The following is a 20,406-nucleotide window of genomic DNA, read 5'->3' as shown; positions in this document are numbered from 1 at the left end:
ATGCGGTTACCGGAAAAAAAGAACAGGCTCGGGGCATTTGGGGGGCAGTTGTGACCCCAGGCAGGGGGTGCGCCCCTCGAAGGAGCAGCCAGCACACTCATCACAGTGGTCCGGCAGAGGGCCTGCCTCCCCGGAAAGCCCAGGTCCCCGGGTGGTGGACGTGGCCAGTGCATCTCTGTGTCCCTGTATCACAAGGTGTGTGGGCCCAGCGCCAGGCCTCGCAGGCCCCGCACAGGGCGATGAGCAAGGCCAAGGGCGCGGGCGTCCACTCCCAGGAACAGACCCAGCTGGAGCGGACGTGCTTCCCACCACTCAACCCAGGCTCTGGAATGTGCCTGCTGAGCCGGCCCTCGGCCAGGCCTGGTTCCCCGCCTGCCCACCCATGCCCCAGATTGCAGCAGTGACCACGTGCTCAGTCGAGGGCCAAAGCCCCCTTCATTCCCAGCACCCACCCTCCCCTGCAAATGCCCGTACACGTCGAAAATCATTTTTCCTGCCAAATCCTCAAGTGGGTTTTCACACCAAAAAACATGCCTGTTTGTTCCGTGGGTGTGTCCCTCAGAGGGCAGGGGTCTACTGTCCCCCACCCACTATGGAGAAGGGGAAACTGAGGCATGGGTGTGAAGCCCCCCAGAAGCTCTGTACCCGGATCCTCATCCAGAGCTCCCTCCAGCCCTCCCCCTACCTCTTCCTGCACACAGGGAGGGGGCTCACATCCCCGGGCACCCCATCAGGGGCAGGAGCTTTGGGGCAGGACCCTGGGGTGACAGATGTGGCACTGGCTCTGCCTCTAGGCTCCCCGACGGAGCAGGTGGCTCCCCTGCCCCCAAGCCACCCAGGGGCGCCACCTCCCCAGGGCAGGGCAGGGTGGGGAGGGGCGCCTCAGGATGCTGCCCCCAGCCCCCAGCAGCAGACCCCACTGAGGGCTGGGAGGCGGAGCTGGGGCTCAGGGAACAGCTGCCAAACCCACTTGCACAAGCCAAGGAAACACCTCCCTGGCCTCACGGGAAACACCAGGTCTGCACAAAGCTAGGGAGGACCTCGGCCTCCCTCGGGGGGTCTGATTGCTCTCACCTGAGGCGGTTGGTCAACGGTTCTGACACAGGCAGGATGGTTCCTGGACCCAAAAGCACTGATGGGGTACTGGGGGCACAGGCAGCCCTTGGGGTGCCACGGGGACGCTGGGCGGCCCTGGATGAGGTGTCCTGGGGGCCCCACACTCAAGCATGCCCTGGAAGCCATGACCTTAACACCTCAAAACTACCCTGAGGCATCCAGGGCAGAGGGAAGTCCTGTCTCCCCCTGCCCCACACCCAGCGGGGGCTCCCGAGGAACCCGGGCCCCTCAGACGCTCTGCCCGGAAGGGCTCGGGGGCAGGGCCTGGGATTTGGGACCCTTAAGGCTCTGGTCCTTGTGAGGGGCAGCCAAGCCCGAGAGCGGCCCCTCAAGCCTTCAGACAAGCTCCGATCTTACATTTGGGTCAAAGGCAGCCACCACTCCGCACCCCGAGAGGACCCCTCCTTCCGTCCCCAGTGAGGCCGCAGGAACTCCTCCGCCCCCTCTGGAGCATCCGATCAGAGCCAACCAACTTCTCTCTGCAGCAAGGGGGCATGTGAGCGACTGTCCCGGTGGCCGGCGACCCCAGACAGGACGCAGCCCCTGGGCTCCCCATTTAGCCAAAGGAAACCTGGGGCTCCCCTGCCCTCCTCCACCCTCGGGTGGTCCAGGAGGAGGGCTCTGCCAGAAGTTTGGAAAATCAAAATAGACCCTGCCATCGAGAGAGGCTGGAAGCCAGAAGTGCAATTATTCGACACTGAACACCTCGCACGCCCCTCCCAGAGACCTCGTCTCCCACTGTGCTGTCTTGTTGAGACCAGAGACAACTCAGAATCCTTCTCAACACAGGGCTTCCGGCAGCACTACCCAGCGACTTGGAGATGTCGTGCCCCCTGGCTGCCCGCCCCCCGGCTGCCCTAAGCGGGTGCGTGTTGCCCTTCCAACATGCAACAAATGATCACAGCTTTATGACTGTGTTTTGAGAGCATTTTCACGATGCCTCACGGGATGGGAAACCAAGCTCCAAACTCCAGACCCAGAGGCCCATCACGGAGCCCCTGCCCTGGTGCAGCCTTCACAGTGGCTGCTGGTGGGAGATGCCGGAGCCCAGCTGCAACCCCTCGGAGCCCAGGGAACATCAGCGGGATGGCCGGCACGGCCACTGACCTCCTGGGACGTCCTGCCTCCCTGCCCCTCGCAGGTCCCTCGGGACGTGGGGACCTGGCGCTTGGCCTGGCCAGGGCTTCTCAAAAGGGGTTCCATGGAGGGGGCCTGGGGTCCTAGCAGGTTTTACACATCAGGCTGCCCCAGAGGAATGTTAGTTAGGAAAGGGTTTACGGGTTTCCTTAGAAAGTCAAAATCCCCGATGTAGTAAAACCGTCTCATTTTACAGATGGAAATCTGAGGTCAGCGGGGGGTGGGTCCCGCCAGCCTCAACAGCAGATCAGCCCCAAGGGCTCCGAGTCCGGGGAACTGTGACGCCGTGATGGGGGTCCAAAGTGTGCCTGGCCACTGCTGGGCACCCCCCATGCATCTCTCCTGAGCCTCACTGCAACCGCCACTTTACAGATGGGGAAACGGAGGCCGTGGGGTGGAAGAACTTTCCAGAACCAGGAAGGGCCCGCCATGTATCTCCTCACCCCGCAGCATCCGTGCTGTCTTACACTTGACCAGGGCCTTGGCCCCCTCATCCATGATGCAGCGAGCGCTCACCGAGGGTCCCCACTGTGCTATCTCTGCTCCCCGAAATCCCCACCGTGATATGGGTGAGGCCGCGACCCCCCTGCACGGTCGCCGGCCCAGGCTCACTTCTCCCCCACTTCGCCCCTCCCGGCCCGGAGCCTTGCCCTCTGAGCCCCGCAGAGCCTGGAGCAGTGGGTGCGCGCCCTGCATGGGGAGCTGCTGATGCACTGCCACCCGCCCTCCCCCTCCCACAACCTACAAGCCCCCCGACAGCAGCGTTTCTCACTGCAACCCGCAGGGGCACGTGCCCCACTCCAGCCCCTGACGGCGGGCCTCCTGGATCCCACGGACAACAGGACCCACGAGTCACATACGGTCCAGCCCAGAGTGGGCAGCGGACCTACGGAGGGCGCCTGGGGGACACCAGGTGGCTGGGGCTCCACCTCCTCCTTCAGCAGCAGCCCAGGGACCGGGGCTGCACGCGCCCACCCCGCCCCACCTGCCACCCGACAGGATGGCTTTCCGGGAGCCCACTGCCCGCCGCAAGCCTCTGCCTTTCCCCATTCCAGCCCCCCGGCCCCTCCACGAGGGAGCTGGACCTCGTTTCCTCCCTCTCATCCCCACGTTACAGATGCACCCACTGAGGCTCAGGGGGTGGTCACTCTCACAAGGGCACGGAATGGGGGCTCCCTGGAGCCGAGTGCTATGTCCCGCACACACGTCAACCTGAGCTTCCAGCTCCCCATAAACGACACCATCACCTCGTCCAGGCAGACCTCTGTGGGGCAGGTCCCCGCCCCACCCGCCTCGTGGATGCTCCTGACACCAGACTCCACATCTCCAATGCAGGCCACGCCCTGTAATCGCTCAGGTTAGCTCTAAAGCCGAGCCCCAGACTCGGCGCCCCACGCAGCCTGCCCTGCGGTGGCCCACGTCACCTGCCCAGAGAAGCAGGTGCGCTGCTTTCACTGCATCCCTCGCTCCGAGGATGCCCAGGGCTTTCTCGTTTTACGCGCCTTATTTCTGCTCCCACCAGGTCAGTAAAGCTCTACAGACCCCCTAGAAGCTTCTGCACCAGCCCGGCGGTCACCACGGCCATTCCACTCCCCACACAGCCCCGACGCCCGGGGTGGCCAGTGGCTGTCCATCTTCCTGCCGAGGACAGGCCGGGCGGCCCGCGAGGCCCCAGCCATGGAGACACACAGGACACAGGTGTCCTTGGCTGAGCCGGGCATTTTGCTGAGGGAATCAATTCTGCCTTTTCCCATAATGAGATTTTATCCAAGCTGCGCTCCTGCTATGAGCTGAGGAAATTGCAAAGTTTTCGTTGGAGAGTTTTGCAACCCTGAGGGCTGTGGACTCGGAAAACATCTTTGCCCAGATGAGGGAGGCCCTCACCCCTGCTTCCCGGCCTGGAGCGTCTGTGCCGCTGCTCTCTCCAATGACGCGCCCGGCTTTTCATTTCCTCTCTCCAGTGCTATTTAATCTTGCATCCCTCCTTCCAACAAAAAGCCATGGGTCAGGGAAGCCAGCCCTGCAGGGACTGCCCCGCACCACAGGCCCCTCCCTGTCCAACCCGAACCGGCCCCGAGGGGCTCCCACTGCACACTTGGCTTTTCCCGTGGATTTTGCAGCTGATTTTAACCAGAGCACTTCACACTCGTAAATGGAGACACACGGTCTTTTGAGAGGACAGACGGACAGATACTTCTTGTCCCAGGCTGGGGGAGGAGCACGCAGTCTACGGAGCAAAAACAAGAAGGAAGCATCAACCTTCGGCTGCCAGGGGTCTGGTCACAAATCTGCCCCCTGTGAGGACAGCCCAGTCTGAGTCCACTTGCCAGCGAGTGACACAGAGCAGGCACACGTGTGCACAGAGCACCAGGGACACGAGGCACACGTGGTCACTGTCCACCCTGCAAAGCTTTCCTCCCCGGGGGAGCCTGGTGGGTCTGACACTGGGACCAGCCTGGGGGACACAGGGCAGGGGGCTTCTATGAGCCACCTTCTTGATGTCCCAGGAGACTTCGCACATGAAAGACCTCCCAAGTCCCACGGCCCAAACAGGTCACACTTTACATCTTGTTGTGACATTTGTCATCGAAAGTCACACAATGGAAAGGGAAGGGCCCAAGCCAGGGGGGTCTAAGTCACTTTTTCTATGATTTTTGCAGCACCCACAGCATGAGAAAGAGTCCAACACCATCCAGGTGAGTGAGTGAGTGCTAAAGAAAGATCTCCATGCAGTTGGAAGCCACTTCCTGCTGCCCCCCAGGTCCCACCTCCATGGTCCATGTCTGTGGCCTTCCCCCCACTATGTGGCCACCACTGGTCCCAGCCCAATTCTCACCTGCGCCACGCACCCCTGGTGTCTCCTCACACCTGCGCTGGTGCAGGCGGTGTGTGCCACACCTGAGCCTCCACGAAGGGGCCAGGGGCAGGGATGGTGGGGGGATGGTCAAGTCCCAGCCTCATCAGACCTGAAACTAGCCACAGTGACTAAAGGGTCACCTTAATGAACTCAGAGAGTGGACACCTCATCCCCAGACCAAGGGACAGGGCAGCAGAGCCAGCAGCAGGGACCAGGCTGGCTCACGGGCCCACTGGACTCTATAAAGGGCATGGGTCTCACATCCTTTCCCCATTGGCTACGCGGCCCTAGATATTTTACTCCAGACATTTAGGTGAGCAGCCCAGCCTAGGCAGCACATGAGTGAAGCTGTCCCGTCCTTCCCCCACCCCAGACTTTCAGAGCAGCAAGCCTGTGGGCACTGGACTGACCACGTGGCACGGGGACACATGTGTCGTGATAAGCTCCACAGAGGAAGGAGCACAACCCTGGGCACCACCGCAGGAAGGGGTGAGGCAGTGACCACAGGTGGCCTGGGTGCAGGATTCCGCCCCTTGCCGGCTCTGGGGCCTTAAGCACATCACTGAATCTTCCCAGGCCTCCGAGTGTGCATTTGCAAAGGAGATAACAAGATCTACCTCACTGAGGACTAAGCGTGATGGTACATGCAGCATGCTCGGTGGGCCTGGCACCCGGTGAGGCCTAGACAAAGTGCAAACTGCCATCCCTGCCATCACCACCACCATTTCTACCATCACCACCACCATCACCACCACCATCACCACCACCATCATCACCATCACCATGATCACCACCATCACCATCAAAATCATCATAATCACCACCATCACCACCACCATCATCACCATCACCACCATCTTCATCATTACCATCCTATCACCACCCCACCACAACCATCACCATCACCACCACCATCATCATCATTACCATCCTATCACCACCAGCACCATCACCACCATCACCATCATTACCATCACCACCATCACCCTCACCACAAATATCATCACCCTCACCATCATCATCACCATCAGCATCATCACCATCATCACCATCACCACCACCATCACCACCATCATCATCCTCATTACAAATATCATCACTCTCACCATCATCATCACCATCATCATCACATCATCACCATCACCACCACCATCACCACCATTACCATTCCCACTCCCATCCCCATCGTTAACATCACTACCTTCACCACCACTACCATTGCCATCAACATCACCAACATCACCATCATCATCACCAACATCACCATCATCATTACCATCACCACCAACACCACCACCTCCACCATGACCACCATGACTGCCATCACCACCATCACCATCAGCCCTGGATCCCTGACAAAGGCTCACTACCCTCTCCCTCTGAAGGCAGTCAGCTCTGTTTATTCATTCCTTCACCCTTTCAACCAGCATTTTTAGCACCCCTATGATAAGCTTATTGACACAAAGACAAATAAATCAGTGCCCTTGACCGCAAATCTCAAGATCTCACTGATTCCTCAGGAGGTGCCCAGGTGACCTCCTCTGCCTGGCGAGGTCAAGGAAGGCATCCTGAAGGCAGTGGCCTCAGAGCTGGGCCCTGGTGGAGGAGGTGGATGCTGAAGGTTCATACGTGTGAACGCCCTGTTCCATGGTCCTCACTTTGCCACTACCTCACCCCACACCCCTGGACGAGACGCTCTACCTCAGGCACCAGCTCCGTCTCCATCCTGCCGCCCCACTCTAGGCGCAGACCTCAGGTCTTAGTTCAGCCTCCGCCGCGCACATCCAGCCCCTCGATCATCCCACCCTCTGTTCCGAACGTATCACTGTGACACCGCATCACACCCATGGTCGCTAACGGGCTTGCCACGCACAGACCCCTGCACCTCCTCCACGGGAGTGTCCTACACCCGCATCTCCCCACCCCGCACCTGCCAGCTGCTTGTTTTGAACCCAAGTGCAGAAATTCACATTCACCTTCACTGAATTTCACTTCCTTGGTTCTAGAACACGGTCCCAACCTGAAAGACCTTTCTGCGGCATCTTATTCTGTCAACCAGTGAGAGTAACTTGGCATCGCTTGTGACAGACCCCACGCAGGTCTTTCTGCAGGTCCACAGCCATGCGAAGGACTCATTGCATGCAGAACACACACTTCCCCGCGGGGGGGCCAGGCAGGGTAGTGGTGGGGAGGGGTTGATTTTAGAAGCCCAGGCTGCCCCACACGCTCCAGGCCAGCACCCCCGTTCTGAGCAGACTCTGTGCCATAATCCAGCCTCACTTCAAGCACTGAGGCCATGCGGCATGACGCCAGCCAAGGTCCCAGGCTCTGCCCCAGACCCGGCAACCTCGACTGCAAACACACACCGCTGGACGTGGGAAGGATGGGGGGACACAGTGTGGCTGACTCATGGACAATCTACACGACCCAATCCCTGAGAAGTGGCCTCACACACAGCCTCCTGGGAGCATTAACTGCAAGCAGTGGGGCTGGGCTCTGGAGAAGGTGGTGTGTGCTCAGGGAAATTAACTTGTAGAATTACTTATATTAATCGATTTGTAGAATTCCAGGCCTCCATGAGGGTCAAGAGTCACTGCAGTGCCCTCAAGTCCCGGCTACCGCCTGGTCACTCCCTGGACCTTTTGGAAAGACGTGCTTGCGGACAGACTCTGGACCGGCTGCAGCTGGATAGACATCGCCTGGAGGGGCCTGGAATATGCAGCTCAGACTAGAGAAAACGGCGATTCCGGGTTGAAAGTGAGCAGGGCCAGGCCTGGGGGGAAGGGGCCAGAAGGAAGGGGCTCACTTTGAGTGGAGACACGCATAGTCCTTGGAGCTCAGGAAGGACTGAGAACCAGGGGCCGGCGGAGGGTCACCCCCGAGAGGGGAGTGAGCCAACAGGGGTTCCATCAGGCTGGAGGGTGAGACCCCCAAAGGGACAGGACGGAAGTCTGACACTGGGGACCCAGCAGCCCCCGTCTGATCCAGGGAATGCTCCAGACCTGGGCCCCAAATCCAGCCCTGCGCTTCCCTGCTGTGTGACCTTGAGCAGGTGGCTTTACGTCTCTGGGCTCCAGGTTTCCCACGGGTGCTACGGAGCCAACACAGTGCATATCCCCTGGGCTCTGTGAAGACTCATCAGGTAAAGGAGACCAAACAGCACAGCCCGCACACACACCTGACCTTCCCGGTGCTGAGAGCTTCCAGGAAAATCCACGGTGGCATAGTCAGAAATGAGCTAAGATGGATTTTCCGTGTCCTCAGAGATCAAGACCATCAAAGACCTCTGACGAATGCTCTGCACAACTGTTATCGGGTGCCCCCCGCCACCAGCCCCTCCAACCCCAGAGCTCCCTCGAGAAGCGGGCAGCCAGCAACCTCGTGCGCTGACCCCCATCTCGGAGGCTCTTTTCCCGGAGGCGGTGGAAGGGGTCACAAGGGTTCCCAGCCTGGAGGCACGGCGCTGGGGGCCAGCCCCTCCGTGCCTTCCCCTCTGCCCCTCAGGGGGGTCTCACTGCACCCCCAGAGCCGCCCGGCTAGAGCCCACGCCCGAGGTTTGCAGGTGAGGCTCGAATCCCCGCTGCTGTCCCTGCCAGCTGAGCCTGCAGACCTTCAGGCCCCCCTCCCGGCTCGGAATCCGCCCGCCTATAGCACAGGGTGGTAACAGCAGCAACGAGAATCCATATTATCATGAGAACCATTGTAAGAAGAAAACTCCCTCCCCGAGAATTCACGTGACGCCCGTGTCCCCCGCCTCTGCCAGGGGCCCTCCACCAACATCACTGACAGCAGCGGGACGCCCAGTGCTGGCTGGCGGGCTGAGGATTTTGTCAGGCACTGTGGCCGTCCACCGTCACTGCAAGTCCCACCTTCAGGGTGAGCAAGCTGAGTCCTGGGATTGCCCAAGGCCCTCCAGCCGTCCACAGCGGCGGCTCCCTGGCTCAAGTGGGTGGGCTCCCCTCAGCCGCTACCCTCACCTCCCCATCCCAGCCACTGCCACTGCCGACAGGACCGCGGGACTCAGCATCCACCAGCTTCGGCAGCCACGGCCTGACCCTCCTGCGACATGACCCAGTCCGTCCCCAGTGCCCTCCTCTGGAGCCACTGCGGCCTGCGGGTCACCGGGCACCATCCTCCCTGGGGACCCACAGATCAGAGAGTCCACTGTAAGCTGCGTGACGCCACAAGGCCGGCCTCCAGCATTGCATCAGCCTGTCGGGTTGGGACGTGGGCCTGTTGCTCACAGTTTCCCTGGAACAAACCTGCAGCCCTCTCGGGCCAGGCAGCAGAAGGAGCCAGGTCCCGAAGCACGTGGGCAAAGCAGGGCCTGCCTGGGGTCTCTCTGGATCCCTCCTTGCCGGGCCCAGGTAGAGAGGTCCCCCACCCACTGCTGGGCTCAACGCAGGTCACGAACACCCGGCACGACCCCGGAGAGCACCCCACCCCCTGAAAATCACTGCCCACCCGAGGAGCGATTCCAGGCGAAAGCCCTCGGCGGAGACGTTATCGTGAGATCATGCGATTCCTTCACTGTGACCCTGCTCCCACCGGCCTCTGCTAAGTGGTCACACCCGCCTCAGCCCTCAGGCTGCCGGCCACCTGCCCCAGGCGGAGTCCTGGCCCCGGCTTGCCCACAGCCCAGCCTCTCCTGCACCCGAACTGGAGACAAAAACGCACTTCAGACTCCCTGCCCACTGCCTTCACGGGTCAGTCAGCTGCCCATTCAAGCTGGGAGCCGCGCGCAGGGCTGGCCCCCAGCCCCTCCAGCCGGCAAGAGCTTACCCCCCAGCCTCCTTGGACAGACACAACTCAGCAGCCGGAGACAAACCTCGATTTGAAAACAAGCAACTATGCATGCCCAGAGACCCGCTTTTAATTCCCCACACGTGCCCTGCAGGCATCAATGGGGAGCAGCCCCTCCCCACGCTGGCCTGGGCAGCGGGCTGGATAGGGACCCCCACCCCAGGGCCAAGTCCTCATCCCTGAAACCTGGGAATGTGGCCTTACTGGGAAACAGGGTCTTCACAGGCGTAGTTAAGTGACGGGTCTCAAGAAGAGAATCAGCCTGGATTAAGATAGACCCCGAACCCAATGACTTGTGTCCTTACAAGAGGCAGACACAACAGAGACGCGGGGAGGAGACGAGAGGCCAGGTGAGAACAGAGCAGGGACAGGAGTGATGCGGCCACAGCCAGGGACGCCTGGGCTTGTGCCTCCCCGGAGGACCTCCCTGCCCTGTCAGGCCACCCGAGGCAGCACCCTTCCAGATTATTCCACCTGCTGCTGGGCCTGGCCACGCCCACTGCCCTCCAAGCTGGAAGAGGCAGGAAGGACCCTCCCCTGGAGCCCCTGGTGGGAGCTCTGCCCCACCCACTTCAGACTGCAGATTTCCAGCTTCCAGAACCAGGAAATAATAAACTCCTGTCTTCATGCACAGGCTCCGGACGCGCAGGCTCAGCGGCCATGGCTCACGGGCCCAGCCGCTCCGCGGCATGTGGGATCTTCCCGGACCGGGGCACGAACCCGTGTCCCCGGCATCAGCAGACGGACTCTCAACCACTGTGCCACCAGGGAAGCCCTAAACTCCTGTCTTTTTAAGAGACCAAATTGGAGACATGTGTTTCTGGGGTCCCAGGAAACACACAGAGACTGCAACACCCCTGTTCTTGCCAGGAATCAGGGAAGGTCCCTGTGAGGTGGGCAGAGCTGAAGCACAGGGGCCTCTGACCTGGACCCACTCACGCCCCTTTGCTTCCCTAGGGTCAGCCTCGCTGGGCGCAGGGCTGCCGCCTCACGTGGCCTGACGCAGCAGGGCAGTGCTCCTGGGCGATACACACAGATGGATGCAAAGGAGAGGGCAGGGACCAGGGTGGACACGGTCCTCAGCCAGGCCCTGCCCAGGACGTGCAGTTTGCGGTAGGAAAGGCTGGGTCTGAGCTGCCCCCTCGGGGACTTGGACCCAAGACTTAGCCCTGGGAGCTTCCACACCACCGACTAAAGTCCGAATGCACGGCCTCGACTGTGATAGCTGCCGTGCAGACACTGGGCCCTCCACGGCGGCTCTGCGTGCCAGGGCAGAGCATTCATTAGGGGTCTTTGATGGTTCGCTCTGAGTCTTGATTTCTGAGAACATGGGGGGCTGTGTGCACAGCAGGCCGACCTCAGCATCCATCTTGAACACACTGGCCCGTTTTCCAGATGGAGCCGCGCTTCCCACCCGGTCCGGCTCCAGAGCCCAGCTCCTCCTATGGCCAGCACCGGTCTACCCAGCAACGCCAACTGGAAAAACACCCGTGGACCCAGGGAGGGGCACCTGGCCTGTGAACACTGTCAACTAGTGGGGATGGAAGTGCAGAGACACCCCCAGACAAGCCCGCAGAGTTGCTCGCTGCCCGCAGATGCCCTCTGGCCATATCCCCATCGTACCCGCCTGTGTCTGAATGGACATGAAAGTGAACCCAGAGTGGCCCCACTGGCCCCGCAAATGCACCACCTTCCAAGGAAGGAAAAAGCACGCTCTGGAAGTGTCTACAGCCCCTCTCCAGAGAGACGTTGGGGTCAAACTGACAAAGCCGTGGGAAGGCAGACAGAAAGGGAGTAAAGTGCAAATGAGGGTCACGCTCAGACACAGCAGCACCAGGCTCATCGCCACCGGCAGGACGAGTGCTTTCTCCAGCACCGTCCCCGGGTGTGACAGGACCCAGGAGGCCTTGTGCTACCCAGCCCTGGAGCTCAGCCATCACCACACCCCTCGTCGCCCAGGTGCACGTCTGTCTGCTCTGTAGCCTCTAGACCAACCGGTGTCCTGCACCCCAGGGGGCTCTGGGCAAGTGATCAGTGACGGGATGTTCCCAGAGTCAAGGGTCACAGGTCACAGCCTTGGCCTCTGACACCAACTCACTGCTCCCTGTCCTTCGAGACCCTGATGCCAGGCACCCCTCACATCAAGGAGGGCGAGTCTGTGCTCGAGAGGCATCCCGGGCCGGCTCCGTGGATCGCTGGGAAAGCGCCTCCCCGGCCGTGGCCCCGTTCCCGCCCCGGGAAAGCTAAATTCCAAGAAAGACCATGTCAGTGGAAAAGACAGGCCCCTGGAAAAAGGGAATCAGGGATTAAGTAAACCACTGGGTCTTTCCAAACGGCCGAGGAGAGCAGACAGATGGCAGGACCGTGACTTGAACGCGATGCCGTCTTTCCCTGCCAGCACCCGGGGCTTCCGCGGAGAAGAGCTCCAGTGTGTGGTCTGTTTGGTCTTGCTGCTCCTTGAAACATTCAACAGCTTAAAAGCAGACTTGGCTCCTGGCCCAGAACTCACCGGCTCCCCGTCCCCCAGGGCAGGTCTCCTCTTCCACGTCCCCCTCCATTCGAGGACCCAAAAGGAGGGCCCTCCCCCGGCCAAGCACCAGGCTCTGGCTTGCCCCCCAGTCCCACCCTCCGGACCCCTCCGTCGGGAACACCGGCCGGCTCCAGGACCGCAGGTGAGCCCAGGGCGGGTGCGGGGCCCACCAGTTCAGTCCCATGTTTGAGAGCCTGGCCCGGGGGAGGGTGCTGTGCAGGCCACCAGTCACGCAGGGGAGGCTAGCTCTGGCAGCCACTGCCCCTGCTAGCAGCTCGTGCTGGCTCTTCCTGGAAGGTTCCAGGGCTTCAGACCCCACAGGCCAGGGGACTCCGGTGTCCCCGGGGCCTGTGCAGGACGATGGGAACCGAGCAGCCTGGAGCAAGGCCAGGCACCCACCAGCACCATCAGGACCACCAGGGATGCGCCCTGGCTGGGGACGGTCCTGGTTTCCTTGGTCAGGTGGATAGAGAGATGCAGGGGCTGCCGTGACTGTCACAACCGCCACGACATCAGGACAGGCCATCGGCTCTCAGCAACAACAGACCAACCCCGCTGCGCTGCAGTTTTGCTGGGTGACCTTCGGTAGGTTACTCAACCTCTCTGGTGCGGGGAGGGCAGAGCACACAGGCGGCGTGTTGTCACAGGGCCCTGCTGGTGGCCCTGCCTGGCTTCCCACCCAGGTTTGCCACTGAAGAAATATAGCCGCTTCCCCCTCCTGCCAGACGCGCTCGCTCTCCTGGCAGTCTTATCTGTTTCCGAAAACACAGAGCTTGTCCTAAGCCCGGGTGAAAACAAGACTCTCCTGCACAGGGAGGCCCGCAGGACCCCGCTTCACAGGGGTCCGAAGAATACCCTCCACTTCCCCCGACGGCGGGCCCTTGGGGGGTGGGACGAAGCCCCGGGACCCCCAGCTTCTCACGGGTCCCAGGGCACGGGTACACCCCAGGGGAAGGGATAGGACACAGGACACGCAGCTCCCCAGGAATTTCACTGCGGGCGCCCCCCGCACGCAGGTCCTCAGGCAGCCCTGTAGGGCACACGCTCCACCTGGAAACAGGCGGGCAAGGACCGGGGCTTGGCCAGGTCAGCGAGGTGGGTGGCAAAGCAGTGACCAGGGAGCCAGCCCGAGCCCCTTCCAGAGCACACCACGGCACCCTGAGGGACAGTCCCCACCTGGGGGCTCTGGCCGGGAGCATGCACCCTGGCCAGGGCAGCACGACCCACAGCCAGTCCCTTCCCCTTGGGTTTCTGGGCACAGCAGTGGGAGGCCCGGTGAGCCCAGGCGGCTCCACCCCCTGCACGGCTCAGGGCCCTCATCTCTAAGGCGGAGGTCCAGCACCTAACTCGCACGGTGAGATTAAGGGACAGCTCGTGACCCTGTGCCACCACAGAGGGGGCAGACCTTGGTCACAGCCGCTGCCATGGTTGACAGGTAAATGCAGGTGGATGCTGACGGTGGGCCACCCGCTCTGACTGCCAGGGGTCTGGTCGGTGTGGTTTGCTATGGTCCTCACAGGTGCGGGCATTTTACAGAGATTCCATCAGGCCACCCCACGACCCCTAGCATTGGCCCCGTCGCGCCCATTTTACAGATGAGGACATTGGGCTCGGACAGGTTCAGAGTGGGCTCTAGGCCATCAGCCGGAGAGGAAGAGCATGAAGGCTTGGGGGACCTTGCTATGCACCCCACTTCCTCCCTGGGTGGCTTTGGAAGGACGGGATGTCCAATGTCCCTGTACAGCGGGGCGACCCCATCAGAGCCAGGCTCAAACCGGGGCTGGGGAGGCCAAGGGAGCGAGGGCTGCTGCCACCTGCCCCAGCCACACACCCAGGCCAGCAGTGGCACCAGGGAGGCCCCGGTCACGGTACAGTCTGGCTAAAACCGGGCGCTGCACTACAGGAAGTGTTTGTCTTGGCCTTGACGGTCTCCATCCCCGGCTCTCTCTGTGGATAAAGGGGGCCTCTGTGGGCCCACGCACACCCCAGGAAAAACCCCAGTGGCCCCAACAGACTCTCTAGAGTTCAGTAAACCCCTATTTGGAAACAGCACACATCACAAAACCCAGCGTGTGCCAGTGGCGGCTTGGCCCTCCACCAAAGTACCCAGAATCCTTCCGGCTCCCCCAGAACCTCCAAGAGCCTCGGGACAAATTGGCTTTTAATGAGGGGAAGTCATCCTTCCCGGCGAAGAACGTGGCTGCTGGGGAATCGGTTTCAATGGTGCTGGCCCCTCCTTTTAAAGAGACGTCTCCAGAAACCAAAGTGGTTAAAAATGGCAAGTGTCGTTATCTGGAATCTACTGGAAAGTCAAGGGTTAAATCACTTTTAGTTATAAAAATTCTGTTTCACTCCCCACGAGACAAAGGGGGGCTGGGGATATGAGGCCAACCCACCCAACTTTCTCCTTGCTCTCTGAAGGAAAAAAAAGCAAAAAAATGATGCTCTGGGGCCCCCGAGGGCATCACCACCTCTAGCTCACTGGTCTTCATTAGGAAAGACAGGTCACATTTTCCGATGTGGACACATCCAACAGCCAGGGAAGGCCAAGGCTACGGAATCACCTCCTTCAGAACATGAATAGCTTGTGGTCAACAAAAATCTCTGGTGCCTGGCAGACACTCTCCCTCAAATCGAAAGCCACGACCAGGAAGAAGCGCTCCCCAGAATGCTGTACATATTTTTGAGCTACAGATTCCATCAAAGCCTGCATGCTCTCAGCCGCAGAGCAAGACCTACTCAGCTTATTGGGAGGCTAAACAGAGGAGGAAACCAGAGTTATCCGATTTGAGATCCATTTCTTTTTTTTCTTTAATTTAATTTTATTTATTTATTTTTATACAGCAGGTTCTTATTAGTTATCTATTTTATACATATTAGTGTCTACATGTCGATCCCAATCTCCCAATTCATCCCACCACCACCCTCCACCCCACTTTCCCCCCTTGGTGTCCATACGTTTGTTCTCTACATCTGTGTCTCTATTTCTGCCTTGCAAATCGGTTCATCTGTACCGTTTTTCTAGATTCCACATATATGCGTTAATATACGATATTTGTTCTTCTCTTCCATTTCTTTTTGATAATTATAAATTGTTTTCCTTCTCTAATCATAAACGTGGGTAACAGCTACGGAATGCTGGCCGTGGGCCACGCATATGCCTCGGTGGTCCTTAAACACACCTCACCCACACAAGCATTTCAGAGAGGCTAGGCAGTCACCCAGGATCTCACAGCATGTAAACAGTGCAGCTGGGACTTGAACCCAGCCCTGACTTTCCTAGTGCTTCCCTACAGCACCAGAGTCTTAGCAGACTTGTGCTCATGGGAAAACTGGCTCAGAAAATCAAGGAAGCAGGATTTGGTTTAGGATCCTTATTTTTTTAAAAGACAGATAAAGCTTTTTCCTGAATCGTTACAATAAAAGACACACCACCAGCACACAAAAGGCACTAGAAATCAGGAAGATTTGGCAACAGCGCAGAAAAGCTACCACGCGGTACATGAATTCAAACCCCAGCCTCGGCACACAGACCCACCTCCGCATTCAGACCTCGAGCAAGGGTGGCGGCAGCGACCCAGGCTCCCGGGCGCTGAGCAGGTACCCAGCGCTTCTCAGAGGAGCCCAGGTGAGCCCCCGGCACCTCTCGAGGCAACATTACCAGGACCCACGTTTTACAAATAAGTCCTGAAGCTCACCAAAGCCACCTGCTTTACCTGGATCCTCCCACCAGCAAGAGGTCTACACCGGCAAAAACTTAATCCCAGTTGGTGCGACCCCCAAGCCTTTGACAGTAGCTCCCCAGGAGGACCCCAAAGCCGCTCAGGCCTGGCTGAGGACAGCCCAGGCGCCTGCAGTTCATCCCGGGTCTCTGGGCAACTGTGGTCAGAGTCATGCTCGGAGGGTGTGTCGCCGTAACTCGCAAAATTTGGCAGTGCCTGCAGAATCCAGGCGCCCAGCCCACCCTGCTGTCCACAGGCTGCAGCCGTCCTGGACTCCTGCTGTGCTGAGCAGCTGCCAACTTTGGCAGGACCCACGGACCCACCTTCACATACTGGTTCCCCCGTCCCCACAACCCCCGCTTCCACGTAGAGGTGGCTGTTCTGATCTTTCCTCGCTCATCCACGTCTGACCAACCGGGCTCTGCCCACCTTTCCACCTGCCCTGACGCTGGGTTGCTATCAAGGCTGCACACACGTCAAGCGCTTACTACGAGGAGGCCGTGGTACTTTACAGCATTCAGCCCCACCTAATTCTTGCCACATTCTATGAAGGAGCTGCATTTGTGATCCCATTTTACAGATGGAGAGGCTGAGGCTCAGAAACGTCAGAGCAACCTGCCCAAGACCCGGAATCAGCAAACGAGACAGTGGAGAGTCTGGCCCCGCGGGCCTACACCGAGGCCACCTCCCCCGCCCCCGAACCTCTCATAGTTACGCATGTGGCCCCAGTAGGACCCCCGAGAGAGGTGAGACCCAAACCTCATCCTCCCCACGGGCGCAAAGCCCGAGGGCCCGTTCGAACGCCTGCCCGTCTCCGCGGGCAGAGACATCACTCCTGCCGTTAACAGAAGCAGGACACTCAGTAGGCGTTCCCTCCCCGGCCGCCCCCAGCAGAGCGCCAGGATCCAGGCAACGCGGCGTCGGCTCGGCTGGCCCCAGGTCCCCGAGGAGAGGACAGGCGTGCGTCCCAGGTGCGCGGGACAGCCCGGCTCCCTGCTTACCTCAAACACCTCCTCGTCCAGAATTCGGGTGCCAAAGACAATGATGCCGTTAACGTCTATCACGGGGTGATTGCTGCGGTCCAGGAAGGTGGTCATCTTCTTTTTACAGTCCAGGATCAAGGTGACATTCTTCTTGTGGACGCTGAGAGCGATTCTGTGCCACCTGCAAAGAAACAGACAGCCAGGCAGGTGAAGGGGGGCTGGTGTCACGAAGCACCAATACGAGTGCCTCAACCACAAATCCCTGGGGACCCAGGAGGGCATCGCTTTCCTGCAGTGTCACGGGGCCGAGCAGTTCAGAGCCGAGCCTCTATGGGCAGACAGGCGCGGGCACAGGTCCACACCGCGTGCCACGTGAGACCCACTGGACTCAAAACTCAGGTCTCTCATCTCTGGGATGAGACCAGCTGTGCAGCCCGGAGCACAGCCCTGAAACCTGGAGTGGGCTGGTCAGTAGGTCAAGGGCGGGGAGACCTGATAGTACTTCCCTACGGACCATCTCAACCCCCAACAGCAAATGCAGGCTGCCGGAGAAACCGAGCCTGACAGGAAATGGTGGGACTGATGGATCTATGTGAAACTCTCAATTAGAAATGCAGAAATCGGGTCCTGAGGTCTTCAAGGATCACAGCACGTGGCCTCAGACGTGTCAGCCAATTAATTTCAAACTACCGGGGTTTAGGGATGCATCCAACAGAGAATTCTGGAAAGACCTGACTTCTTTTTCTTTTTTTTTAAATCATTCACTCTCACATCTGTGTCTGTATCCTTAGGATACCTTCGATCCTTTCTGGAAGAAGTTGGGTATAAATACACAGTCTCCCGTGTCCCTTCGGACACTAAGAGGCTGGCATTGATACAGCTTAGTGCGTTTTACAAAGGGGACGTGGAGGCCCAGGGAGAAGAAGACCTCCCCAGAGCCACAGAGGATGAGCCCAGACCAAGACCCAGCTCCCAGGACTCCAAGCCCAGTGCTCTCTCTGACCTGTGGGCGTGTCAGCACCATCCTGCTATAAAGCACATTCTGCTATAAGGTCCCCAGTTTGGCCGGGGGCTTTAGGTGACCTGCCCCGACCCTCCAGCAGGAGAAGGAGTGGGTTGCTGAGTGGTGCCACTTACTTGCCATCTGACAGGTTGATGCCTCTGAAGAGGGGATAGTCCTCCGGCCCCGGTTTCCCTGTGTGGTCCTCATAGAGGAAGACCGGAGAGCGGCCCATCTCCAGGCCGATCTGCTGGATGCCCTGCTCATTGTAGATGGAGACCAGGAAGGCCTGGTTGCCTTTCTTGGCTTTCACAGTGGTTAGAATGGAGAAGTCCTCGGGAAATGCAGACACTGGAAGAGAGGACAGAGATAAGGCCGTCGGGAAGCCCCCAACCCTGCCCAGCCACAGCTCTCTGCAAACAAACCAGCTCAGGGACCTGGCAACATTTGCTGGATACGGTGGTGCATTGGCTGCACATCTGCCCCTTGATCAAACTGTTCCTGCAGCCTTCCCCTAACACCACATGGTCAAACATACCCCCTTCAAGGCTCAGTCCAAATGAAAACCTGATTGGTCCTTCCAACTGTGAGCCTTCAATGCTATCTTTTTTAGTTCCCACACCTCAATACATCTATGTATAAATCCTTCTTAGAACTTTCTAGAATGTGAGCTTCCTCTGGGCAGGTGCTGTTTCAGATGCGTCTTTTACCCTCCGCAGTGCCTAAAGCTGTGCCTAGCAGAGTGTGTCTCATTTTGCGCCCTCTGGAGGGAGGTATGAGAGAGAGAAGAGAGGAAGGAAGGCAAGAGGCAGGGGATCATGACTAGAATTGCACTTTTTGATATTTCCTGGTTGACACGCCAATCAGAGAAAAAGTAAAATAAATCAAAAGACTTTAAATTTAGGGCTTCCCTGGTGGCGCAGTGGTTGAGAGTCCGCCTGCCGATGCAGGGGACACGGGTTCGTGCCCCGGTCCGGGAAGATCCCACATGCCACGGAGCAGCTGGGCCCGTGAGCCATGGCCACTGAGCCTGCACGTCCGGAGCCTGTGCTCCACAACGGGAGAGGCCACAGCAGTGAGAGGCCCGCGTACCGCAAAAAAAAAAAAAAAAAAAAGACTTCAAATTTAAAAGGAAAACCCAGACCCTGGTATGTTGGTGGGAGGGAGAGTTCCTTACAACACAGGCCAGAAACAATTTGAGGCCATTAAAAGCAAGACCCGCGCTGGCCCTGCCGAGGGCACAAGGCTGCTGCAGAATCCTCCACACGCACGCCCTTCACAGCCTGCCTCCATGGACGGGAGAGGAAATCTCAGCCCCCTCCTTCCATCCATCCTGGTTCTCTCTGTGTGCAATTTGCAATTCCCCCAAGAGCGAGGGCCCGGGGCTGACAAGGGAGCTGGGCTATCGATGCACAGCCAGGAAGGCTCAACCCAAGTCAGTGTGCTTCTCAGAACCAGGCCGAAGAAGCGAGCCCGAGGGGTGTCAACAGGGACACCCGACAGAGGAAGGACAAGGCCCTGCGGCTGAAGCTGCCTCACATCCAGCATGCTGCAGAGCGCTGAAGCCCAGCCCACGGTCTTAGGCAAGGACAGAGCCCATCATCAAACCCACCCCTTCTTTAGAATTGTGACAAGGTCAACCAGATGGCCCGCGTGGCAGAGCGGGGGTGGGGGGCGGTCAGTACAGCTTCTAGTGGGGATACTATCCTTGGGCGCCCTCTGCTGGCAGCACTGCTGCACGGCGGGGCAGCTGGGCTCTGCTTCTGGTCCCTGTGAGCGCTGCCGATGCCCTGCTGAGGGGAGGGCGGGGTGCCACGAAAAGAACTGCCCCTGCAGCCCCTGGAGGACCCAGGGTAGACACACGGTCTCTCTAGCCTGAGGACAAGAGGGGCCACGGCAGCTTCAGGCAGAGAAACCAAACCCCAAAGGCCAACAGAGTTGTGTGAGTTTTCAAGGTCGTGATGGAGAGCAGGTGGAGAAATCCATCCCACGGCCCCCAAAGCTCTGGCTAAGGTGCGGATCTGGAAAGGCCCAAGGCTCACAGCCCGGGCAGGATCCGGCCCCGTGTTAAGGAGCTAGAAGTTGGGGTCTGTTTGCTGTGCTCAGCACCGTGGCCCAGCCCATCTCCCGGGGCGGGAACCAGCTGGATGCCTCCACTCCCAGAGAGGGGGTAGGTTTGGCCATGTGCCGTTAGGGAAAGGCTGCAGGAACAGTTTGATCAAGGGGCAGATGTGCAGCAAATGTCTGAGCGCCACCAT

General features: G+C 59.4%; 1 protein-coding gene across 2 annotated transcripts in view; it reads right to left on the bottom strand.

Annotated features, from left to right (window-relative positions):
* The window catches only part of COL5A1 (collagen type V alpha 1 chain), a 158,787-nt gene that overhangs the window by 95,527 nt on the left and 42,854 nt on the right, over positions 1 to 20,406 (bottom strand). For both annotated transcript variants that reach the window (XM_079707147.1, XM_079707148.1), the window contains exons 3-4: positions 18,286 to 18,499; positions 17,167 to 17,329 (exon numbers count right to left, since the gene is read on the bottom strand). In XM_079707147.1, the coding sequence (XP_079563273.1) occupies positions 17,167 to 17,329; positions 18,286 to 18,499 (377 nt within the window). The remainder of the gene's footprint in view (positions 1 to 17,166; positions 17,330 to 18,285; positions 18,500 to 20,406) is intronic.

The sequence above is a fragment of the Hyperoodon ampullatus genome (genome assembly GCF_949752795.1).
Source record: "Hyperoodon ampullatus genome assembly, chromosome: 6".
Lineage (NCBI taxonomy): Eukaryota > Metazoa > Chordata > Mammalia > Artiodactyla > Ziphiidae > Hyperoodon > Hyperoodon ampullatus.
The sequence above is the reverse complement of the archived record's forward strand: the minus strand, read 5'-3'. Positions and strand labels throughout refer to the sequence as shown.